The sequence below is a fragment of the Scyliorhinus canicula genome, chromosome 1 (assembly GCF_902713615.1).
Source record: "Scyliorhinus canicula chromosome 1, sScyCan1.1, whole genome shotgun sequence".
Taxonomy (NCBI): Eukaryota; Metazoa; Chordata; class Chondrichthyes; order Carcharhiniformes; family Scyliorhinidae; genus Scyliorhinus; species Scyliorhinus canicula.
Window position 1 is genome coordinate 44,261,464 of NC_052146.1, and position 22,458 is coordinate 44,283,921.

The following is a 22,458-nucleotide window of genomic DNA, read 5'->3' on the forward strand; positions in this document are numbered from 1 at the left end:
GTAAATATTCACTAATACCACTGGTACAGCTTCCCATTCACCATGACATACCTAGCCCCGGATTCCGCCACTATATTCCCTACCTCAAATGACACCCGCTTATTGATCAAGGTCGCAACCCACCTAGTTTTAGAGTCTAGTCCCGAATGAAATACTTGCCTCACCCACCCCTTCCTCAGCCGAGTCTGATCCACTACCCTCAGGTGTGTCTCCTGCAGCATTGCCACGTCCGCCTTCAAACTCTTCAAATGCATGAACACGGGAGCCCTCTTGACCAGCCCATTCAGCCCTCTCATGTTCCATGTGATCAGTCTGGTCAGATGACCCCCCCCCTGCCCTTCGGATGACCCGCCCTTGGATGTCCACCGTCATCGACCTCCAATTTGTCTCCAAGCGCCAGTCCCTGCTCTGTCAGCAGAACTATTCCCCCCTTCCCTCCCCGTCCCCCATAACAAAATAGCAATCCCAACCCCCCACAACAACCCTATCACTTGCTCGGCCCCCCACTGTGCTTCCATGAGCTACCCCGCCCAGCTAGCCTGGTAGACTCGCCCATGGCGCCAAGCATCCTACACCCCACTGATCCCTCCCCCCGCTCGAACATACATATGCAAAACATAACAAACCCCAACAAACACAAAGAAGAAAATTCCACCAACCATCCCCCATTTAGAACAAAGTTAACCGGTATACAAAACTGAGCAACGGCCCAAAATTGGTACAAAAACAATACACACAGAACCCAAAGAGAAAAGAAATTTAGCAGCATAGGTACAGAATTACTTGCCCCCAAGTTCAATGTTCCCCATCACCTGCCGGTTTCCTGTCCTTAACAAGGTTCATCACCTCATCTGGCGATCCAAAATAAAGTTCTTGACCCTCATAAGTGACCCACAAATGGCATGGGTACAACATGCCGAACTTCCCCCCCTTTTTGAAGAGGGCTGATTTTACTTTATTGAGGCTTGCCCTTCTTTTGGCCAGTTCCGCACCCAAGTCCTGGTAACTCTAAGTCTTGATAACGAGCCTTCGGACCCAGGTTCAAGACTTGGAGTTATTAACGACCAAATTATTCACTGATGAGTCTTATAACTGGCACTTGTTGAATGATTTCCTAGTGAACACAAGACTGAAAAGCAAATAATTTCTATAAAGAAGAGTGAATTACACTAAGCATTAACTATCCCAAAGGTAATGATGTTTGCTTCAAATTGAAATTTGTTAAGGTGGGCGTGAAGTACTTCTTCTTACATTTCCCTTCCTCACTCCTACCATCTCCCTACCACCAAGTGCTACAGCTGTACAGTACATGTACAGGCACCACTTAAATTACTCAAACATGTCTCTGCAGAAGTTAAGTAAAAAAGCGAGATGGGTTAAATTAAAAAGGGAAAAACTAAAAGGGAAGAAAGCAAGCAGAAGGTATCAATATATTTGATGGAATTAATTTCACTCACCTCTGTTGGCAACGAACAGACTAGAAAAGGGGAAAAAAATTATCGTAACTATTCAGAATAAATCGACAAAAATAAGCACATTTTTCAGCCAAATCCTTCATTTCATTACAAGTAAAATACAAAGAGGCAAAAGTCCTTGTGTTTGATTAAATTGATTATCTAAATAACTTATTGAAAAAGATTAAAGCGCAGCATATAATAAATAAAACTATATAATGCTAATACTGAAGCACCATCAGCAATTGACATTTAAAAGGAAAAGGCCCTCAACTCATAGAATCCCTACAGTGCAGGAGGCCATTCAACTGCCGTGTCTCCAAAAGAGAACTCCATTCAGTACCAGTCCCACTCTCCCACCCTATCCCCGTAATCTAGCACAATAATCATGGCCAATCCACCTAACCTGCAAATCTTTGGACTGTGGGGGACTGAGCACCCTGGGGAAACCCACGTAGACACAAGGAGAATGTGCAAAATCCGCACAGTCAACCAAGGCTGGAATTGAACCCGGGTCCCTGATGCTGTGAGGCAGCAGTGATAATAAGAACATAAGAACTAGGAGCAGGAGTAGGCCATATGGCCCCTCGAGCCTGCTCCACCATTCAATGAGATCATGGCTGATCTTTTGTAGACACAGCTCCACTTTCCGGCCCGAACACCATAACCCTTAATCCCGTTATTCTTCAAAAAACTATCTATCTTTACCTAAAAAACATTTAATGAAGGAGACTCAACTGCTTCACTGGACAAGGAATTCCATAGATTCACAACCCTTTGGGTGAAGAAGTTCGTCCTAAACTCAGTCCTAAATCTACTTCCCCTTATTTTGAGGCTATGCCCCCTAGTTCTGCTTTCACCCGCCAGTGGAAACAACCTGCCCGCATCTATCCTATCTATTCCCTTCATAATTTTATATGTTTCTATAAAATCCCCCCGCATCCTTCTAAATTCCAACGAGTACAGTCTCAGTCTACTCAATCTCTCCTCGTAATCCAACCCCTTCAGCTCTGGGATTAACCTAGTGAATCTCCTCTGCACACCCTCCAGTACCAGTATGTCCTTTCTCAAGTAAGGAGACCAAAAGTGAACACAATACTCCAGGTGTGGCCTCATTAACACCTTATACAATTGCAGCATAACCTCCCTAGTCTTAAACTCCATCCCTCTAGCAATGAAGGACAAAATTCCATTTGCCTTCTTAATCACCTGTTGCACCTGTAAACCAACTTTCTGTGACTCATACACTAGCACACCCAAGTCTCTCTGAACAGCGGCATGCTTTAATATTTTATCATTTAAACAATAATCCTGTTTGCTGTTATTCCTACCAAAATGGATAACCTCACATTTGTCAACATTGTATTCCATCTGCCAGACCCTAGCCCATTCACTTGACCTATCCAAATCCCTCTGCAGACTTCCAGTATACTCTGCACTTTTCGCTTGACCACTCATCTTAGTGCCGTCTGCAAACTTGGACACATTGCCCTTGGTCCCCAACTCCAAATCATCTATGTAAATTTGTGAACAATTGTGGGCCCAACACGGATCCCTGAGGGACACCACTAGCTACTGATTGTCAACCAGAGAAACACCCATTAATCCCCACTCTTTGCTTTCTATTAATTAATCAATCCTCTATCCATGCTACTACTTTACCCTGAATGCCATGCATCTTTATCTTATGCAGCAACCTTTTGTGTGGCACCTTGTCAAAGGCTTTCTGGAAATCCAGATATAATCATTGTGCTGCCCTCAAGGTTTAATTCAGAGTTGGAACATACAAACTAGTATGCAAATTTCCTGGATATTTAAACTTTCATAAAATGACAGATTTAAAATTTATTTTCAATACTGGTGCAAAGCGAAGCTGTGAAGAGTTTGTGTCGAACAATGAGAACAATCAGTTCTGTGATCACAATGGATTTTTTAAAAGTCTTGATTATAAACGTGCAGATAATCAAACTCATTGTTAACAAGCTAATGTAATTTCACTGATCAACTGTGTACATTTTGTTGACTCAAGTTGTTGCTGGCATTAATTATTTTTTTAAACATCACATAAAAAACATTAACTCCCTGCTCACAGCATCATCATATTAAATTCAATTGCTGGTATTTGATTCTATTCGGCAATAAACCGTTGCCTATAAATTGTTACTTCTGTAACTTAGCTTTACGTTTTGGTCAAGATATTCAAAATATTTTATATTTTGCTTCTCTTCCCAGATCTATGATCTTCCTCCAGCCAATATGGCAAAATAGTATGAGCTATAAACTCCATCATGAATCCTGCTGTGAACAACATAAGTGATGCAAACTACACAATGAGATGAAAATTGAAACTCGGTCACATTTTCATCTTCGGCCTTCTGAAATGCACTTGCACTTGCACATTTATGCAACAAGCTGACTAAATTCAGTGAGAAAACCTAGAATAGTATATCCTGTGGTAACCTACTACATCAAAATAACAAGGTTTCTCTAACTATATTTGTTCTATACAGCATGCAGAATTTGTTTTTTGTGCCAGCAAACTTACTTCCACAGTAAAGTACTTTTAAAGGACATTGTGCCCTATTGCTGGTTGGTTTTGCTTCTCCTTTGTTTTCTGAGTCTGTATTTTCAGTAGTAGCCATCTCATAAACCTAAAGACCAGGTGCAAGCAAATAACATGATTAACAATATATTTCTTGATCTTAACAATATATTTCTTGATCTTAATCAAATATATTTTGAAGGGCAAGATTCATTAAGAGAAGATGCCCAAAAATATAGTTTGTGAATTGCTCCAGAATCTCATCTGCCAGTTCTAGTCATTAAACATTGCCCCCGCAAAAGGCTGTGGACGCTGGGTCAATTGAAATTTTCAAGCAGATCCATAAGGGATCAAGGGACACAGAGAAAAGATGGAGTTGAGGAACAGATAAACTGTAATCTGACTGACTGGCAGGATACGCTCAAGGGGCTGAATGGCCTATTCAAATCCCCATAACTGGAAACCTGATGGGATGTACATGAAAGGTGGGCATCAAATATTGTTGCCTTTGAGATAGACCTCTGGAGGTTTCCAGCTTTCTGTGTCATTTGCAGTATTCCTTAAATGCTACAGGATACAAAAAACAAGCGGGCAATGCAAAAGAGGACACTGAAGCTAAAGATGAAGAATTTAGGTTTCAGACACAACAAATTAATACAAAACCAAAATACTGCAGATGCCGGCCTTCTGAAATGCACTTGCACATTTATGCAACAAGCTGACTAAATTCAGTGACAAAAACACTTCCACGGCAAACTGAAATCATCCAACCACATATAATGTAGGACTGGCTTTTTGATAGGGAACAAGGTTCTGTGATTGAGCTGGGCTGAGAAGTGGCAGATGGAGTTCAACCCAGATAAATGCGAAGTGATTCATTTTGGAAGGTTGAATTTGAATGCTGAATACAAGGTCAAAGGCAGGATTCTTGGAAGTGTGGAGGAACAGTGGGATCTTGGGGTCCACATACATAGATCCCTCAAAGTTCCCACCCAGGTTGATAGGGTTGTTAAGAAGGCGTATGGTGTGTTGGCTTACATTAACAGGGGATTGAGTTTAAGAGCCGCGAGGTTTTGCTGCAGCTTTATAAAACCCTGGTTCGACCACACTTGGAATATTGTGTCCAATTCTAGACTCATTTTTTCACTGGAGCGAAGAAGGAAGAGAAGTGACTTGATAGCGTACAAGGTGATGTGAGGCATGGATAGAGTGGATAGCCAGAGACTTTTCCCCAGGGCAGAAATGGCTGTCACGAGGGGACATAATTTTAAGGTAATTGGAGGAAGGTATAGGGGAGATGTCAGAGGTAGGTTCTTTACACACAGAGAGTGGTGGGTGCGTGGAATGCACTGCCAGCGGAGGTGGTGGAGTCAGAGTCATTAGGGACATTTAAGCGACTCTTAGACAGGCACATGGACAGCAGTAAATTGAAGAGATGTAGGTCAGGTTGATCTTCAATTAGGATAAATGGTCGGCACAGCATAGTGGGCTGAAGGGCCTGTACTGTGCTGTACCGTTCTATGTTCAGCTTGGTTCAATTGCTAGCAGTCTTGCCTCAGATTCTTAGAGTCACATGTTTAAGCCTCATTATGAAAACTTCAGATTTCAACACAAAATCTGGGCAAAGAATGCTGCACTGTCAGATGTTAATAAATCAGTTTGTTCATGTAAAAGATTCCGTGGTAGTACTTGAGGAAAAAAATCAAGGGATTTCTCCCAGTGTCCCAAGGAACATTTTTCTTTCTACACCAGCATAAAGAGATTATCTGGGCAGTCATTATTTGTGGAAGTTCTGTTGAGTAGCATTTGATTGTTATATTTTCCTACATAAGTGACTAAACAAGATAATTAATTGGTTTTAAACCCCGTTCAGACAGCCTGAGGATGTGATATGGTACTGTATTTCCTACTTGTGCAGATTACGATGTCTTACAACACCAGGTTAAAGTACAACAGGTTTGTTTCGAATCACTAGCTTTCGGAGCTAGTGGAGCCTCTTGGTTGAGCTGTAATCATGCATGCGGAACTTGGCGGCCTTCAGGACATGTGACAACGCAGAATCACCGAGCAGAAACTGATAGCCACGTTCCGCACACATGAATGCGGCCTCAACCGGACCTTGGATTCATGTTTCATTACATTCACCCCCCACCATCTGGCCTGAGCTTGCGAAATCCTACCAACTATCCTGGTTTGAGACAATTCACACCTCTTTAACCTGTGATCATCCCTCTCTCCAGTCGTTCTATTTGGACCTATAAAGACTTACTTACATGCAAATACTCGCATTCACAGTATCGTCTTGCATCATTGACTTTGTCTATGTATGTGGTTGTGGAACCCACCTCTTCACTCATCTGAGGAAGGAGCAGTGTTCCGAAATCTAGTGGTTCGAAAGAAACCTGTTGGACTTTAACCTGGTGTTGTAAGACTTCTTACTGTGCCCACCCCAGTCCAACGCCGGCATCTCCACATCCTGTGCAGATAGTCCATACTTCAAATATGAGCCCTCCGTTTCTCCAAGTAAAAAAGATATAACCTATATATAAGTTGCATATAAACCCAGATTAAATAAATGATATTTTAAAAATAAAGTACAGCTTGCATGCAAGTTAATACAGCACCCCTGGTTAGCTATTTTGGTGTAGCAGATGTTTGTTAAGTTGCTGTCTGTAGACCACAGAGAACACATTATGTGACGAAGGCCATGAAGCATAGGAGCATAACTAGGCCACTCGCCCCATTGAGTCTGCATTGCAGTGGAATTCCCAAATTCCCTTGTGCAGTGTAATTCCCAACTGACCTGACATCAATGTGGTGGTGGTCCAATATGATTCCCACCCCTCATCACTAGCTCTTCACTTTCAGGAACCTCTAATACATGGCACTGGCCTTCAGGTTGGGCCTGCAAGTCTGTGTAGTTCTTGACCCAGCCTTCGGATTAGTTTATCAGCATTCCCCAGTTCCTAGCTCAGTCTTGCCAAGTTGACCAAGTCCCCAGTTTGACATCTCCCAGTCTAAGTGCATCCACAGTCGCAAATCTTCCAGCAGTCCTACTATATTGTGATCAGAAGCAGGAATTCTGACTGATTTCCATTCCTGCCAGAGATCTATTTGCTGGTTCGGCACATAGCAGGTGTCAAGCACAGGATTCCCAGTTCAGAGAGACTTGGGTGTGCTAGTGCATGAGTCACAGAAGGTTGGTTCACAAGTGCAACAGGTGATTAAGAAGGCAAATGGAATTTTGTCCTTCATTGCTAGAGGGATGGAGTTTAAGACTAGGGAGGTTATGTTGCAATTGTATAAGGTGTTAGTGCGGCCACACCTGGAGTATTGTGTTCAGTTTTGGTCTCCTTACTTGAGAAAGGACTTACTGGCGCTGGAGGGTGTGCAGAGGAGATTCACTAGGTTAATCCCAGAGCTGAAGGGGTTGGATTATGAGGATAGGTTGAGTAGACTGGGACTGTACTCGTTGGAATTTAGAAGGATGAGGGGGGATCTTATAGAAACATTTAAAATTATGAAGGGAATAGATAGGATAGATGCGGGCAGGTTGTTTCCACTGGTGGGTGACAGCAGAACTAGGGGACATAGCCTCAAAATAAGGGGAAGTAGATTTAGGACTGAGTTTAGGAGGAACTTCTTCACCCAAAGGGTTGTGAATCTATGGAATTCCTTGCCCAGTGAAGCAGTTGAGGCTCCTTCATTACATGTTTTTAAGGTAAAGATAGATAGTTTTTTGAAGAATAAAGGAATTAAGGGTTATGGTGTTCGGGCCGGAAAGTGGAGCTGAGTCCACAAAAGATCAGCCATGATCTAATTGAATGGCGGAGCAGGCTCGAGGGGCCAGATGGCCTACTCCGGCTCCTAGTTCTTATGTTCTTATGTCTGTACAGCATAGCACAACATGGGTGTTAGAAATAATCATTACGATTTCAAATAACAGTTATCAGGAGAAGCATTAGAACTCCAGCCATGATCTTCAACCTCTGCACTATCTTGTTCAACTTAGCAAAAGATGGCAACATTTACAGTTAAGGTGCAGTGTGCTGGCATAGCTACAAATCGGAATGCATCACACCTTACGGGTTAAGTCTAATTTTGAGGTTTATTTAAAATTTGATTGCTGCACACTCCAATATGTCTACATATAATATTTATAAATACATATATAGGTTGACCTGGACACAAATGGTGTTATAGAGCCACTATACCGCCAAATGGAAGCAAGCAAAACCTAAAGTGAACAATGCCCAATAGCACATCAACAAATTACAGGTTTTTCAGGCGGAGAAGAACTGAAATAAAATCATGCCAGGAATTTATGGCCTGATTAGCACCTGGGAACCACCTTTATTCCCCAGTGTTTTTGAATTCACCCCGGACAGTCCTTCCCTTCTTCACGGGAAACTACACAAACTGCAAACCTTATCAGCAGCCGCCAGTTTTCAGTGTAATCATCTACCGCCGAGAATAAACCCACTCCGAGAGAGAAGCCAATCCGCCTGAATGAAGCTCGCGACCAGAGCACAGCCAAGCCTTCGCACGTCTCGGGGGGGGGGGGGCCTTTCGTCTCCCTGTCGCTCGAACAAACCGAATGGGCAGCCCGCCGTGGCGCCGGTCCAATTTCGAGCACACCTTGCATCAAACCCTGCTTTGTCCGCGAGGCCACCCTTGGATGAGGTTTCAGGATAAATGGCGAATGGCCGACGGCGCCTTTCGGCGGTGTTCCGGTTGCACGCCCGCCTGTAGTGCAGGCACTGACGGCAGCGGGTCCTTCCGTGACCGCGTCGCTTTCACCATGGCGGCTGGAGAGAGAACGAGAGGCTGATCCGCGGCCGGAGACGGCGGCCAACGGACTAGGAGGCCGATGAAGCCGGGCCAGCGATACAGGGTGTGGGATCTTACTGGTTTATCAACGATGCCGAACTGACCAAAATGTATGTTGGATTATACACGTTGATAACTATAGAGTGTTGTTAGTGGGATCCTTTAAGTATCCCACTATAGTCTGACACAACAATAATGTCAAGGGCAGAGATGGGTAAGGAGTTTTGGCTGTTCAGAATGATTTTCTCCATCAGTCTACTTATGTCCCATTGAAGAAAGGGACAGGAGCGGGATTTGGTTCTGAAGAATGAGGTGGATCAAGTGCAGGTTGGGAAACACAGTGGTCGTAGTATCATACATTTTAGGGTAGCAATGGAAAAGGACAAGGAGTAGTCGAGAGTAAAAATACTTAGTTGAAGGTAGACCAATTTCATTGATTTAGGTGAACTGGAATTAAAGGCAAAACTGCAGCAGGACAGAGTCTGTCTTTAAAGATATGAGAGTTTGGTTATAGGAGGTACAGTACATTCCCTGGAGGGGGAAGGTAGGACACAACAAAGCCAGAGGTCCCTGGATGGTGGGAGAACATTAAGATGAAACAGGGAAAGGGGACATGTAACTCTCCAGTTACCTGTGCATCATCTGCAAGGCAAAAGGAGTGAGAACTATGGGGCTGGGCTCCTTCATCTGGATGAGAGGAAGAGCTCACTTCCCGAAACAAAGCAGGTATTACTGGAAGTTGTGGAGGGTGTGAACAGCTGATGTGGAGAGCCTAGTATCTGGATGCAGTATTCCGAAAGGTTTAATGATCTCATTACTGAAGTGGTCATTATTGAAATGTGGTTAAAGGATGGTCACGACTGGGAGTTAAATATCCAAGGGTATCAAACTACTTGGAAGGACAGAGTGGATGGTAAGGGAGGTGGTGTAGCTCTGTTATTTAAAGATGACATCTGGACAATAGTGAGGGATGATATCGGTGTATGGAGGATAAGGTTGAATCCAGTTGGGTGGAAACGAGGAATAGTAAGGCGAAAAAGTCACTGATAGAGTAGTCTATAGGCCATCAAATAATAACATTACGGTGGGGCGGGCAATAAACAAAGAAATAACTCATTCATGCAGAAATGGTCCAGCAGTTAACAGGGGGGATTTTAACATATGTCGATTGGTTAAACCAGGTCGGTCAAGGCAGCCTTGAGGAGGAGTTTATAGAATGTATCCGCAATAGTTTCCTCGAACAATATGTAATGGGACCTACGAGTGAACAAGCGATGCTAGATCTGGTCCTATGTAATGAGACAGGATTAATGATCTCATAGTTAGCGATCATCTCGGAAGGAGTGATGACAATATGGTGGAATTTAAAATACAGATGGAGGGTGAGAAGGTAAAATCAAACACTAGGGTTTTGTGCTTAAACAAAGGAAATTACAATGTGATGAGAGAAGGGCTGAAAAAGATAGACTGGGAGCAAAGACCTTATGGCAAAACAGTTGAGCAACAGTGGAGAATCTTCCAAGTGATTTTTCACAATGCCATGCAAAAGTTTATACCAACAAAAGGGAAGGAGGGTAGAAAGAGGGAAAATCGACTGAATATCTAAGGAAATCAGGGAGAGTATCAAATTGTAGGAAAAAGCAATATAAAATATAAACTGGCAAAGATTACTGGGAGACTAGAGGATTGGGAAATCTTTAGGGGGCAACAGAAAGCCACTAAAAATGCTATAAAGAAGAGTAAGATAGATTATGAGAGTAAACTTGCTCAGAATATAAAACGGATAGTAAAAGTTTCTACAAATATTTAAAACAAAAAAGAGTGGCTACGGTAAATACTGGTCCTTTAGAGGATGTGAAGGGAGATTTAATAATCGGAGATGAGGAAGTGAACTGAACAGGTTTTTTGGGTTTCTTGAGAGGATTGTTGTCACTAAGGAGGTGTGTCCTCGTGCATGAGACGCAAAAAGTTGGTTTACAGGTGCAACAGGTGATTAAGAAGGCAAATGGAGTTTTGTCCTTCATTGCTAGAGGGATGGAGTTTAAGACTAGGGAGGTTATGCTGAAATTGTATATGGTGTTAGTGAGGCCACACCTGGAGTATTGTGTTCAGTTTTGGTCTCCTTACCTGAGAAAGGACGTACTGGCACTGGAGGGTGTGCAGAGGAGATTCACTAGGTTAATCCCAGAGTTGAGGGGGTTGGATTACGAGGAACGGTTGAGTAGACTGGGACTGTACTCATTGGAATTTAGAAGGATGCAGGGGGATCTTATAGAAACATGTAAAATTATGAAGGGAATGAACAAAGAGAACAAAGAACAAAGAAAATTACAGCACAGAAACAGGCCCTTCGGCCCTCCCAGCCTGCGCCGATCCAGATCCTTTATCTAAACCTGTCTCCTATTTTCCAAGGTCTACTTCCCTCTGTTCCCGCCCATTCATATACCTGTCTAGATGCTTCTTAAATGATGCTATCGTGCCCGCCTCTACCACCTCCGCTGGTAAAGCATTCCAGGCACCCACCACCCTCTGCGTAAAAATCGTTCCACGCACATCTCCCTTAAACTTTCCCCCTCTCACCTTGAAATCGTGACCCCTTGTAACTGACATCCCCACTCTTGGGAAAAGCTTGTTGCTGTCCACCCTGTCCATACCTCTCATAATTTTGTAGACCTCAATCAGGTCCCCCCTCAACCTCCGTCTTTCCAACGAAAACAATCCTAATCTACTCAACCTTTCTTCATAGCTAGCACCCTCCATACCAGGCAACATCCTGGTGAACCTCCTCTGCACCCTCTCCAAGGCATCCACATCCTTCTGGTAATGTGGCGACCAGAACTGCACGCAGTATTCCAAATGTGGCCGAACCAAAGTCCTATACAACTGTAACATGACCTGCCAACTCTTGTACTCAATACCCCGTCCGATTAAGGCAAGCATGCTGTATGCCATCTTGACCACTCTATCAACCTGCGTTGCCACCTTCAGGGTACAATGGACCTGAACTCCCAGATCTCTCTGCACATCAATTTTCCCCAAGACCCTTCCATTGACCATATAGTCCGCTCTTGAATTTGATCTTCCAAAATGCATCACCTCGCACTTGCCTGGATTGAACTCCATCTGCCATTTCTCTGCCCAACTCTCCAATCTATCTATATTTTGTTGTATTCTCTGACAGTCCTCCTCGCTATCTGCAACTCCACCAATCTTAGTATCATCTGCAAACTTGCTAATCAGACCACCTATACCTTCCTCCAGGTCATTTATGTAGATCACAAACAACAGTGGTCTGAGCACGGATCCCTGTGGAACACCACTAGTCACCCTTCTCCATTTTGAGACACTCCCTTCCACCACTCCTCTCTGTTTCCTGTTGCCCAGCCAGTTCTTTATCCATCTAGCTAGTACACCCTGAACCCTATACGACTTCACTTTTTCCATCAACCTGCCATGAGAAACCTTATCAAACGCCTTACTAAAGTCCATGTATACGACATCTACAGCCCTTCCCTCATCAATTAACTTTGTCACTTCCTCAAAGAATTCTATTAGGTTTGTAAGACATGACCTTCCCTGCACAAAACCATGCTGCCTATCACTGATAAGTCTATTTTCTTCCAGATGTGAATAGATCCTATCCCTCAGTATCTTCTCCAACAGTTTGCCTACCACTGACGTCAAGCTCACAGGTCTATAATTCCCTGGATTATCCCTGCTACCCTTCTTAAACAAAGGGACAACATTAGCAATTCTCCAGTCCTCCGGAACCTCACCCGTGCTCAAGGATGCTGCAAAGATATCTGTTAAGGCCCCAGCTATTTCGACCCTCGCTTCCCTCAGTAACCTGGGATAGATCCCATCCGGTCCTGGGGACTTGTCCACCTTAATGTCTTTTAGAATACCCAAAACTGCCCCCTTCCGTATGACAACTTGACCAAGAGTATTTAAACATCCATCCCTAGCCTCAACATCCGTCTGGTCCCTTTCCTTTGTGAATACCGATGCAAAGTACTCATTAAGAATCTCACCCATTTCCTCTGAGTCCACGCATAAATTCCCTCTTTTGTCTTTAAGTGGGCCAATCCTTTCTCGAGTTACCCTCTTGCTCCTTACATACAAATAAAATGCTTTGGGATTTTCCTTAACCCTGTTAGCCAAAGATATTTCATGACCCCTTTTAGCCCTCTTTATTGCGCGTTTGAGATTCGTCCTACTTTCCCGATATTCCTCCAAAGCTTCATCAGTTTTGAGTTGCCTCGATCCTGTGTATGCTTCCTTTTTCATCTTAGCTAGTCTCACAATTTCACCCGTCATCCATGGTTCCCTAATCTTGCCATTTCTATCTTTCATTTTCACAGGAACATGTCTGTCCTGCACTCTAATCAACCTTTCCTTAAAAGAATTCCACATTTCAAATGTGGATTTACCCTTAAACAGCTGCTCCCAATCCACATTCCCTAGCTCCTGCCGAATTTTGTTATACTCTGCCTTTCCCCAATTTAGTACTCTTCCTTTCGGACCCCTCTTGTCCTTGTCAATGAGTATTCTAAAACTTACGGAATTGTGATCGCTATTCCCAAAGTAATCACCAACTGAAACATCAACCACCTGGCCGGGATCATTCCCCAATACCAGGTCCAGTATGGCCCCTTCCCGAGTTGGACTATTTACATACTGCTCTAAAAAACTCTCCTGGGTGCTCAAACTCTGCTCCATCTACGCCTCCAACACTACACAAATCCCATTCAATGTTGGGGAAGTTAAAATCTCCCATCACAACCACCCTATTGCTCCTACATTTTTCTATAATCTGTCTGCATATTTGTACCTCTACTTCATGCTCGCTTTTGGGAGGCCTGTAGTAAAGTCCCAACAATGTTACTGCACCCTTCCTATTTTTCAGCTCCACCCATATTGCCTCAGTGCTCGAATCCTCCATCATGCCCTCCTTAATTACAGCTGTGATAGCATCTCTGACGAGTAATGCAACTCCTCCACCCCTTCTACCTCCCTCTCTATCCCTCCTGAAGCATCTATACCCTGGGATATTCAGTTGCCAGTCCTGCCCTTCCCTCAACCAAGTCTCAGTAATACCAATAGCATCATATTCCCAGGTACTGATCCAAGCCCTAAGTTCATCTGCCTTACCTGCTACACTTCTCGCATTAAAACAAATGCACCTCAGACCACCTTTGCGTTCATCATCTCTTCCCTGTCTACTCTTCCCCTTAGTCACATTGAGTTTATTGTCTCGTACCTTACTGGCTTTAGTTGCTGCTGCTTTACTGACCTCTAATTTCCTAATCTGGTTCCCATCCCCTTGCCACATTAGTTTAAAACCTCCCCAACAGTGTTAGCAAAAGCACCCCCTAGGACATTGGTTCCAGTCCTGCCTAGGTGTAGACCATCCGGTTTGTAATGGTCCCACCGCCCCCAGAACCGGTTCCAATGTCCCAAAAATCTGAACCCCTCCCTCCTGCACCATCTCTCAAGCCACGTATTCATTCTGACTATTCTTGAATTTCTACTCTGACTGTCCCGTCACTTGACGACAGCCCCTTCACAAACCACCTTCAAATTAGGCTGACCGCACTGCACGTATGCAAATCTCCCCGGAACAACCAGTCGGTAGCTCCGCTCTGCTGCCCTCTGCTGGAGATAGGATAGATAGATAGGATAGATGCGGGGAGGTTCTTTCCACTGGCAGGTGAAAGCAAAACTAGGGGACAAAGCATCAAAATAAGGGGAAGTAGATTTAGGACTGAGCTCAGGAGCAACTTCTTCACCCAAAGGGTTGTGAATCTATGGAATTCCCTGCCCAGTGAAGCAGTTGAGGCTCCTTCATTAAATGTTTTCAAGATTTTTGAAGAATAAAGGAGTATGGTGTTTGGGTGGGAAAGTGGAGCTGAGTCCACAAAAGATCAGCCATGATCTCATTGAATGGCGGAGCAGGCTCAAAGGGACATGTGGCCTACTCCTGCTCCTAGTTCTTATGTTCTCATTACCTAAGCGAAAGTAAGTGGCATACCACTTACAAGTGAAAGCCACCACTCTTGACTTCCAAAGCATTTCTCTGACAAAGCACTTGTTCGACCAACACACCTTGAAATTCCATACATTTCTTTTTCTCTATGCACCTCCTTAAATCTGCATCTGAATGGAACACACTCTCCCTTACCCTCTCCCTCATTGTGTTGCCACCTCACACCAATATCCCATAGTCATTCTCCACAACTGTTCTCATTCCTCCTTCAATACGCATTCCACTTCTCGCGCCCATAATTTCTTGCTTTCTCTCCTTCCAGAGGAAGAGAGTTTACAACTCCAAGTACAGGCACAGAAGGGTGGTGGGGTGTTGGATCTAGCCATTGACATTCTGAATGTGGTGGATTTGATCAGGGTTTCCAAAGGAGGATTGGTTAAGCACCTGAAGTGAAAAGATTGAGGGCTACAGGGAAAAGAGCAGGGAGTGGGATTAGTTGAGTTGCCCTTGCAGAGAGCCAGCACCACTTGATGGACTGAATGGCCTCCTCTGCTAGAAACATTGTATGATTCTGGAATGGCTTCTTCAGTGAATTTTCTTTGCTGTATTTAAAGGCAAGAGAAGGATCACGGCATCACACTCACTTGGATGGTTGAAGGCCATTTGGCTCATCTTAATTTGCCAATTCAGGATATCCCTGCACTTTCCCATTGCTACACATTGTCGTTTCTTAAACAGTCCAGGGTTTTCAAGTCTACCACCCAGCCAGCAAAGTCCATTCCAAATATTGACCATTCTCTACATGAAGAACATGATATCAGTCGTATTGCTGCCATTCGATTATTTTGAACCTGTGTCCCATTGTTCTATTGTTTAGAATAGTATTGTGGATCAATCTTTTCCATTTAATTTCCTATCTATGTACTGGGATCAGCTGGTGGACTCTTTGGCTCTTGGCCTTTTGTAACTCCTGCCGTTAGAAATCTATATTTGCTTTCCAATATAAATTATACTTTTCAATTCTGACCAAATATTTCAATGTTCTGTTCGCTGAATTAATCCTCTGACCTATGACTTTTTGTGCTGTTCAAATGAATATCCTGTTGCATGGTATAAAGTCAGTGGCCATTATTTTGCTCCTGTATCTTCTGTTTGCTCAGCCAAAGCTTTAAATTCCACATTTTGCTGGAAATTATAATCTTTATTATCACAAGTAGGTTTACATTAACACTGCAGTGAAATTACTGTGAAAAGCTCCAAGTCGCCACATTCTGGCTCCTGTTCGGGTGCACAGAGGGAGAATTCAGAATGTCCAAATTACCTAATAGCACATCTTTTGGGACTTGTGGGAGGAAACCGGAGGAAACCCACACAGACAGTGAGAACGTGCAGACTCCGCACAGACAGTAACCCAAGCTGGGAATCGAACCTGGGACCCTGGCGCTGTGAAGCAACAGTGATAACCACTGAGCTACCGTGCCACCCAACCAGGATTAGAATGAATTCAATTATTTATAAATTCTTTATTACGCAGGATGATATTTACCAACAAGGGATCTAATTTAGGGGCTGCAGTCTGGTGGAGACACATTGAGAACTAATGCCGGGCAGATACACTGACCCGAGTTAGATATTTAATGTTTGAGAGAATGCTATGTAACTATTATGACGAGCAGTACTGCTTCAGATTTACCAGTGCTTGTTTAATTTATCATGTTGAGATGGTGGTATCGATGGTTAGTATTGGTAGTTAATTCTGTCATAAAAGTTAGTGACAATTTGTTGCTGTTCAATGGCAGCCTGAACCCAACATGAGAGCTGTGAGCTGATTGGCTGGCTGCTACTACTGTGGCATCATAACTGAAGTCATAACACATCACTTTATCATTATTTGTAAAATGTCCCTACATCATCCAGCCAAATAAGCTCCTCACTGCTGTTCAAACTATATTGCATGCTTACAGGAAATTTATTGGATAAGTCTGCCCAGTTTTTAACTTTTGGGTATTTACTTCTGAATTCCAATTGGTGTACGATGGTAAGTAAGTGTGCATTAATTATCCTTTTTGTTTATGGACAATGTATTTCTGCACACTGAAACTCGTCATCATCAAGACCCATTTGCTCTGTTAACTGCTTTGTCAATTGTAACTCCCCCCCTCCCCCCTTCCCCCCCCTCCCCCCCCCCTCCCCCCCCCCCTCCCCCCTTCCCCCCCCTCCCCCTCTCCCCCCCCCCCCCCCCCCCCAAAGAGTTAGGAGAAATAAGACAACTTCTAACTTCAGCATAGTTATTTTAAAGATCCAGACCGAACCCCCCACAGGACTCACCGGCACATTCAACCCACTGGGGATCCAGGGACACTGCCTGAATCTCATTCGGCCTGAGTCAGGAAGGTCAGGCAAAACCGGCACTGAAGAAATGTAGTGCGAGTGGGTACAGCATTGTAATCCGACTTTGATTGCCACTTTGAGGAAGTTATCGCCCGCTATCATCTAAAGTGGGCTTGATGTATAATTTTTCATATAATCAGCTGCAGAGTACATCTCTGTAAGGCTACCTGCTTTGTAAATATTTAACCAGAAAAGAAGGGATCAGGCCAAATCATAATTAACCATACTGCATGATCTAATGTTTAGATTGCATTTGGCCATGTGCAGATGAGGGAGTATTTGGTGGGACCCTCATGGGGTGTAAAACCCAGAGGACATCTGCAGCGGGTATCCCCTATCAGAACAGGGGAACAAGCACTGCCTTTAGCTCTGCTGAAACACAGAGATTGAAGCACACAGTAAAAAGAAGTGGATGAGAAAACCTTTGTCGCTGCACAAGGGTGCAGAGCAATGCTTATGTCATTTTTATGGGGTGTGGGTGTCGCTGGCTAGACCAACATTTATTGCCCACCCCTAATTGCCCTTAAGATCCTGATGAACACTGCCTTGAACTGCTTAAGTCCATATATTGTAGGAACACCCAGTGTGCTGTTAGGAAAGGAGTTTCACGATTTTGACCCAGCGAAAGTGAAGATTCGGTCATATATTTCCAAGTCAAGATGGTGTGTGACCAGGAGGGGAACTTGAAGGTGGTGGTGTTCTCATGAATTTACTGCCCTTTTCCTTGTCGGTGGTAGTGTTTGTGGGGTTGGAAGGTGCTGGTGCAGGAGCCTTGGTGAGTTCCTGCCCTATATCTTTGAGATGGTACATATTTTTGCCACTACGTGTCGTAACCTAAACTGATTAGTCTCAGGGTGGCAGACTTTTACTGGTGGGATATCACAGTGATCAGAACTTGGTTCACTACTGTTCACAATCAATGTAAATGATTTGGGTATGGACCAATTGTGATATTTCCAGATTGGCTGATGGCACCAAACTGGTTGGGCACCCAAGTTGTTAGGATACAAGAGAATTTGGGCAGGCAACGTGAATGGGCTGTAACAAAGAAGTAGCATATAATGTGAATAAGTGTGAAGTTAGTAGAAAAAAAAGAAAGGCAGAATATTTCTCAAATTGTGAAGTTGGGAATGGTGGGTGTCCAAAGGGACTTGTATGTCCTCGTTTGCGAGTCACTAAAAGTTAGCATGTAGGTGTAGCAAGCAATTAGGAAGGCAAATTGTATGTTGGCCTTCATTGCAAGAGGTTTTGAGTTGACGAGTAAAGATGTCTTGCTGCAGTTGTATAGAATCTTGGGACTGCACCTGGAGAACTGTGTACAGTTTTGGCTCTCTTATCTAAGAAGGGATACACATGCAATAGACGTTGGGCAACAAGGGAAATTAATCTCTGGAAAGGAGCAGCAGTGTGGTGCAGTGGTTAACACTGCTGCCTCATGGTGCAAGGAGCCGGGTTCACTCTCTGCATGGAGTTTGCACATTTTTCCCCTGTCTGTGTGGATCTCACCCCACAACCCAAACCAATGTGCAGGGTAGGTGAATTGGCCACGCTAAATTGCCCCTTAATTGGAAAACAAATTGGGTACTCTAAATTCATTTAAAAAAAAGATTAATCTCTGGGGATGGTGGCTTTTTTGTTTTAGGAGGAGAGATCAAGTGCATTGAGTCTGTGTTCCCTGAGTTTCGAAGAATGAAGGGTGCCCTTGTTGAAACGTACAAAATTCCTACAGAGTGTGACAGGATGGGTGTAGATGAGATAGTTCCCCTGGGTGGAGAGTCTAAAACTACAATGTCTCAGGGGAAGGGGTAGACCTTTCAAGATGGAGATGATGGCCTAGACGAGTTGCTAGAGAAGTTCCAGCTCCCGAGAGGGAATGCGTTCAGGTACTTTCAGGTGCGCGATCTTTTGCGCAAGGAGGTTCCTTCATTTCTCCTGTACTGTCACCTTCGCTTACGGACAGGGTCCTGTCTTTGGCCGGGTTAGATGAGGCTAGGATTTTGGAGTTCTTTGGGCAGATGTTGGCGATGGAACAGGCAGCCATGGAGGAAGTGGGAGGGTGAGCTGGGTTTGGTCTTTGATTGGGTGGGGGAAGAGAGTGTGTAGTGAGGCTCTTCACAGGGTCAACGTCACCTCCCCATGTGCAAGGCAGATCCTGATGCACAGGGCACACCTGACTAGGGTGCGTATGAATGGTTTCTTCTTGGGCTGGAGGATAGGTGTGAGGGGTGCTTTAGGGCGCTGGCAAATCACACGCACATGTTTTGGTCTTGCCCCAAGCTTGATAGTTTTTGGGTCTCCTTTTTGATATGTTAGGGATTTTAGGCGTTCAGCTGGAGCCGTGCCCATTGGCGGCCATTTTTGGAGTATCACATTCACCAGTGCTGCAGACGGTGGGTGAGGGCAGGTGCTAATAGCCGGAGATGAGTTCTGCTTGGGTGGAGCACCCAGTGCCACCCAAGGCCTCGGCTTGGTTGGGGGACCTAATGGAATTTTTTCACCTTGAGAAGATCAAGTATTCCATGAGAGTGTCGGTTGAATGGTTTCAGTTGAGGTGGCAATTTGTCATCTTTTTCTGGGAGCTGGTCACTGTCAGCTCTTGGAGGGGGGGGGATATCTTTTTATTTTTGATTAAGGTCAGGTGGCACGATAGCACAGTGGTTAGCATTGTTGCTTCACAGCACCTGGGTCCAGGTTCGATTCCCGCTTGGTTCACTGTCTGTGCAGAGTTTCTCCCCGTGTCTGCGTGGGTTTCCTCCGGGTGCTCTGGTTTCTTCCCTCTGTGTACCTGATCAGTTGTCGGAGTGTAGCGACTAGGGGATCTTCACTGTAACTTCATTGCAGTGTTAATGTAAGCCTACTTGTGACAATGATAAAGATTATTGCAAGATTATTATTATTTTATTTATGGAGGGGAGAGGGGGCAGGGGGGACTGTGTGGCTGTGCGTTTAGTTTAGTATAGTATGGGTTTGGGATTTGTTTTGTTTTATTTTGTTAGAATGGAAATCTTGATTGAATAAAAATATATAATTATTTAATTCAAGATGGAGATGAGGAGGAATTTCTTCACTCGAGAGGGTGGTGAATCTCTGGAATTCTCTACCCCAGAGGGTTGTGGAAGCTCAATCATTGAGCTTGTTCAAGACAGAAATCGATAGATTTCTGGAAACTAATGATATCAAAGGTATGTAGGTAGCACGGGGAAATGGTATTGAGATAGATGATCAGCCTTAATTTAATTGAATGGTACAGCAAGCTCAGTGGGCCGAATGGCCTACTCCTGTTCCTATATTCCTGTGCTTGGAGGGAGCGAATGTTGAAGGTAGTGGATAGGATGCTAATTAAGCGGTTGTTTTTTCCTAGATGGTGTTGAGCGTCTTGTGTGTGTTGTTGGAATTGCACTCATTCAGGCAAATGGAGAGTGTTCCATTACACTGCCTTGTTGGTACAGGCTTTAGGAAGTCAGGATGTGAGTTGCTTATTGCAGAATTCCCAGCCTTGACCTGCTCTTAGAACATAGAACGATACAGCGCAGTACAGGCCCTTCGGCCCACGATGTTGCACCGACATGGGAAGTCAAAAACTAAAGGCCATCTAACCTACACTATGCCCTTATCATCCATATGCTTATCCAATAAACTTTTAAATGCCCTCAATGTTGGCGAGTTCACTACTGTTGCAGGTAGGGCATTCCACGGCCTCACCACTCTTTGCGTAAAAAACCTACCTCTGACCTCTGTCCTATATCTATTACCCCTCAATTTAAGGCTATGTCCCCTTGTGCTAGCCACCTCCATCTGCGGGAGAAGGCTCTCACTGTCCACCCTATCTAACCCTCTGATCATTTTGTATGCCTCTATTAAGTCACCTCTTAACCTTCTTCTCTCTAACGAAAACAACCTCAAGTCCATCAGCCTTCCCTCCATACCAGGCAACATCCTGGTAAATCTCCTCTGCACCCGTTCCAAAGCTTCCACGTCCTTCCTATAATGAGGCGACCAGAACTGTACGCAATACTCCAAATGCGGCTGTACCAGAGTTTTGTAGAGCTGCAACATGACCTCATGGCTCTGGAACTCATTCCCTCTACCAATAAAGGCCAACACACCATAGGCCTTCATCACAACCCTATCAACCTGGGTGGCAACTTTCAGGGATCTATGTACATGGACACCGAGAGCCCTCTGCTCATCCACACTACCAAGAATTTTACCATTAGCCAAATATTCCGCATTCCTGTTATTCTTTCCAAAGTGAATCACCTCACACTTCTCTACATTAAACTCCATTTGCCACCTCTCAGCCCAGCTCTGCAGCTTATCTATGTCCCTCTGTAACCTGCAACATCCTTCCGCACTGTCTACAACTCCACCGACTTTAGTGTCGTCTGCAAATTTACTCACCCAACCTTCTGTGCCCTCCTCTAGGTCATTTATAAAAATGACAAACAGCAACGGCCCCAGAACAGATCCTTGTGGTATGCCACTCGTAACTGAACTCCATTCTAAACATTTGCCATCAACCACCACCCTCTGTCTTCTTTCAACTAGCCAATTTCTGATCCACATCTCTAAATCGCCCTCAATCCCCAGCCTCCGTATTTTCTGCAATTGCCGACCGTGGGGAACCTTATCAAACGCTTTACTGACATCCATATACACCACATCAACTGCTCTACCCTCGTCTACCTGTTCGGTCACCTTCTCAAAGAACTCGATAAGGTTTGTGAGGCATGACCTACCCTTCACAAAACCATGCTGACTATCCCTAATCATATTATTCCTACCTAGGTGATTATAAATCGTATCTCTTATAATCCTCTCCAAGACTTTACCCACAACAGACGTGAGGCTCACCGGCCTATAGTTACCGGGGTTATCTCTACTCCCCTTCTTGAACAAAGGGACCACATTTGCTATCCTCCAGTCCTCTGGCACTATTCCTGTAGCCAATGATGACATAAAAATCAAAGCCAAAGGCTCAGCAATCTCTTCCCTGGCTTCCCAGGGAATCCTAGGATAAATCCCATCAGGCCCCGGGGACTTATCTATTTTCACCTTGTCCAGAATTGCCAACACTTCTTCCCTACGCACCTCAATGCCATCTATTCTAATAGCCTGGGTCTCAGCATTCTCCTCCACAACATTATCTTTTTCCTGAGTGAATACTGACGAAAAGTATTCATTTAGTATCTCGCTTATCTCCTCAGCCTCCACACACAACTTCCCACCACTGTCCTTGACTGGCCCTACTCTTA

The 22,458-nt window shown here is 44.3% G+C and overlaps 2 protein-coding genes across 7 annotated transcripts in view; one reads left to right on the top strand and one right to left on the bottom strand.

Moving 5' to 3' along the window:
• The window catches only part of denr (density-regulated protein), a 32,175-nt gene extending 23,544 nt beyond the window's left edge, over positions 1 to 8,631 (bottom strand). For both annotated transcript variants that reach the window (XM_038790142.1, XM_038790148.1), the window contains exons 1-3: positions 8,424 to 8,631; positions 4,000 to 4,105; positions 1,458 to 1,477 (exon numbers count right to left, since the gene is read on the bottom strand). In XM_038790142.1, coding sequence (XP_038646070.1) covers positions 1,458 to 1,477; positions 4,000 to 4,096 — 117 coding nt within the window. In that variant the 5' untranslated portion in view covers positions 4,097 to 4,105; positions 8,424 to 8,631. The remainder of the gene's footprint in view (positions 1 to 1,457; positions 1,478 to 3,999; positions 4,106 to 8,423) is intronic.
• Positions 8,632 to 8,762: 131 nt separating this feature from the next.
• The window catches only part of ccdc62 (coiled-coil domain containing 62), an 86,852-nt gene continuing 73,156 nt past the window's right edge, over positions 8,763 to 22,458 (top strand). For 2 of the 5 annotated variants that reach the window (XM_038790182.1, XM_038790191.1), the window contains exon 1: positions 8,763 to 8,936. Coding sequence is in view for 2 of the 5 variants with exons in the window: in XM_038790174.1 (XP_038646102.1) it covers positions 16,767 to 16,850 (84 nt within the window). In the remaining 3 variants the exon portion in view is untranslated. Of the gene's footprint in view, positions 8,937 to 16,705; positions 16,851 to 22,458 lie in introns of those variants that run through there. The other 3 variants (XM_038790174.1, XM_038790209.1, XM_038790200.1) reach the window with 2 other exon arrangements.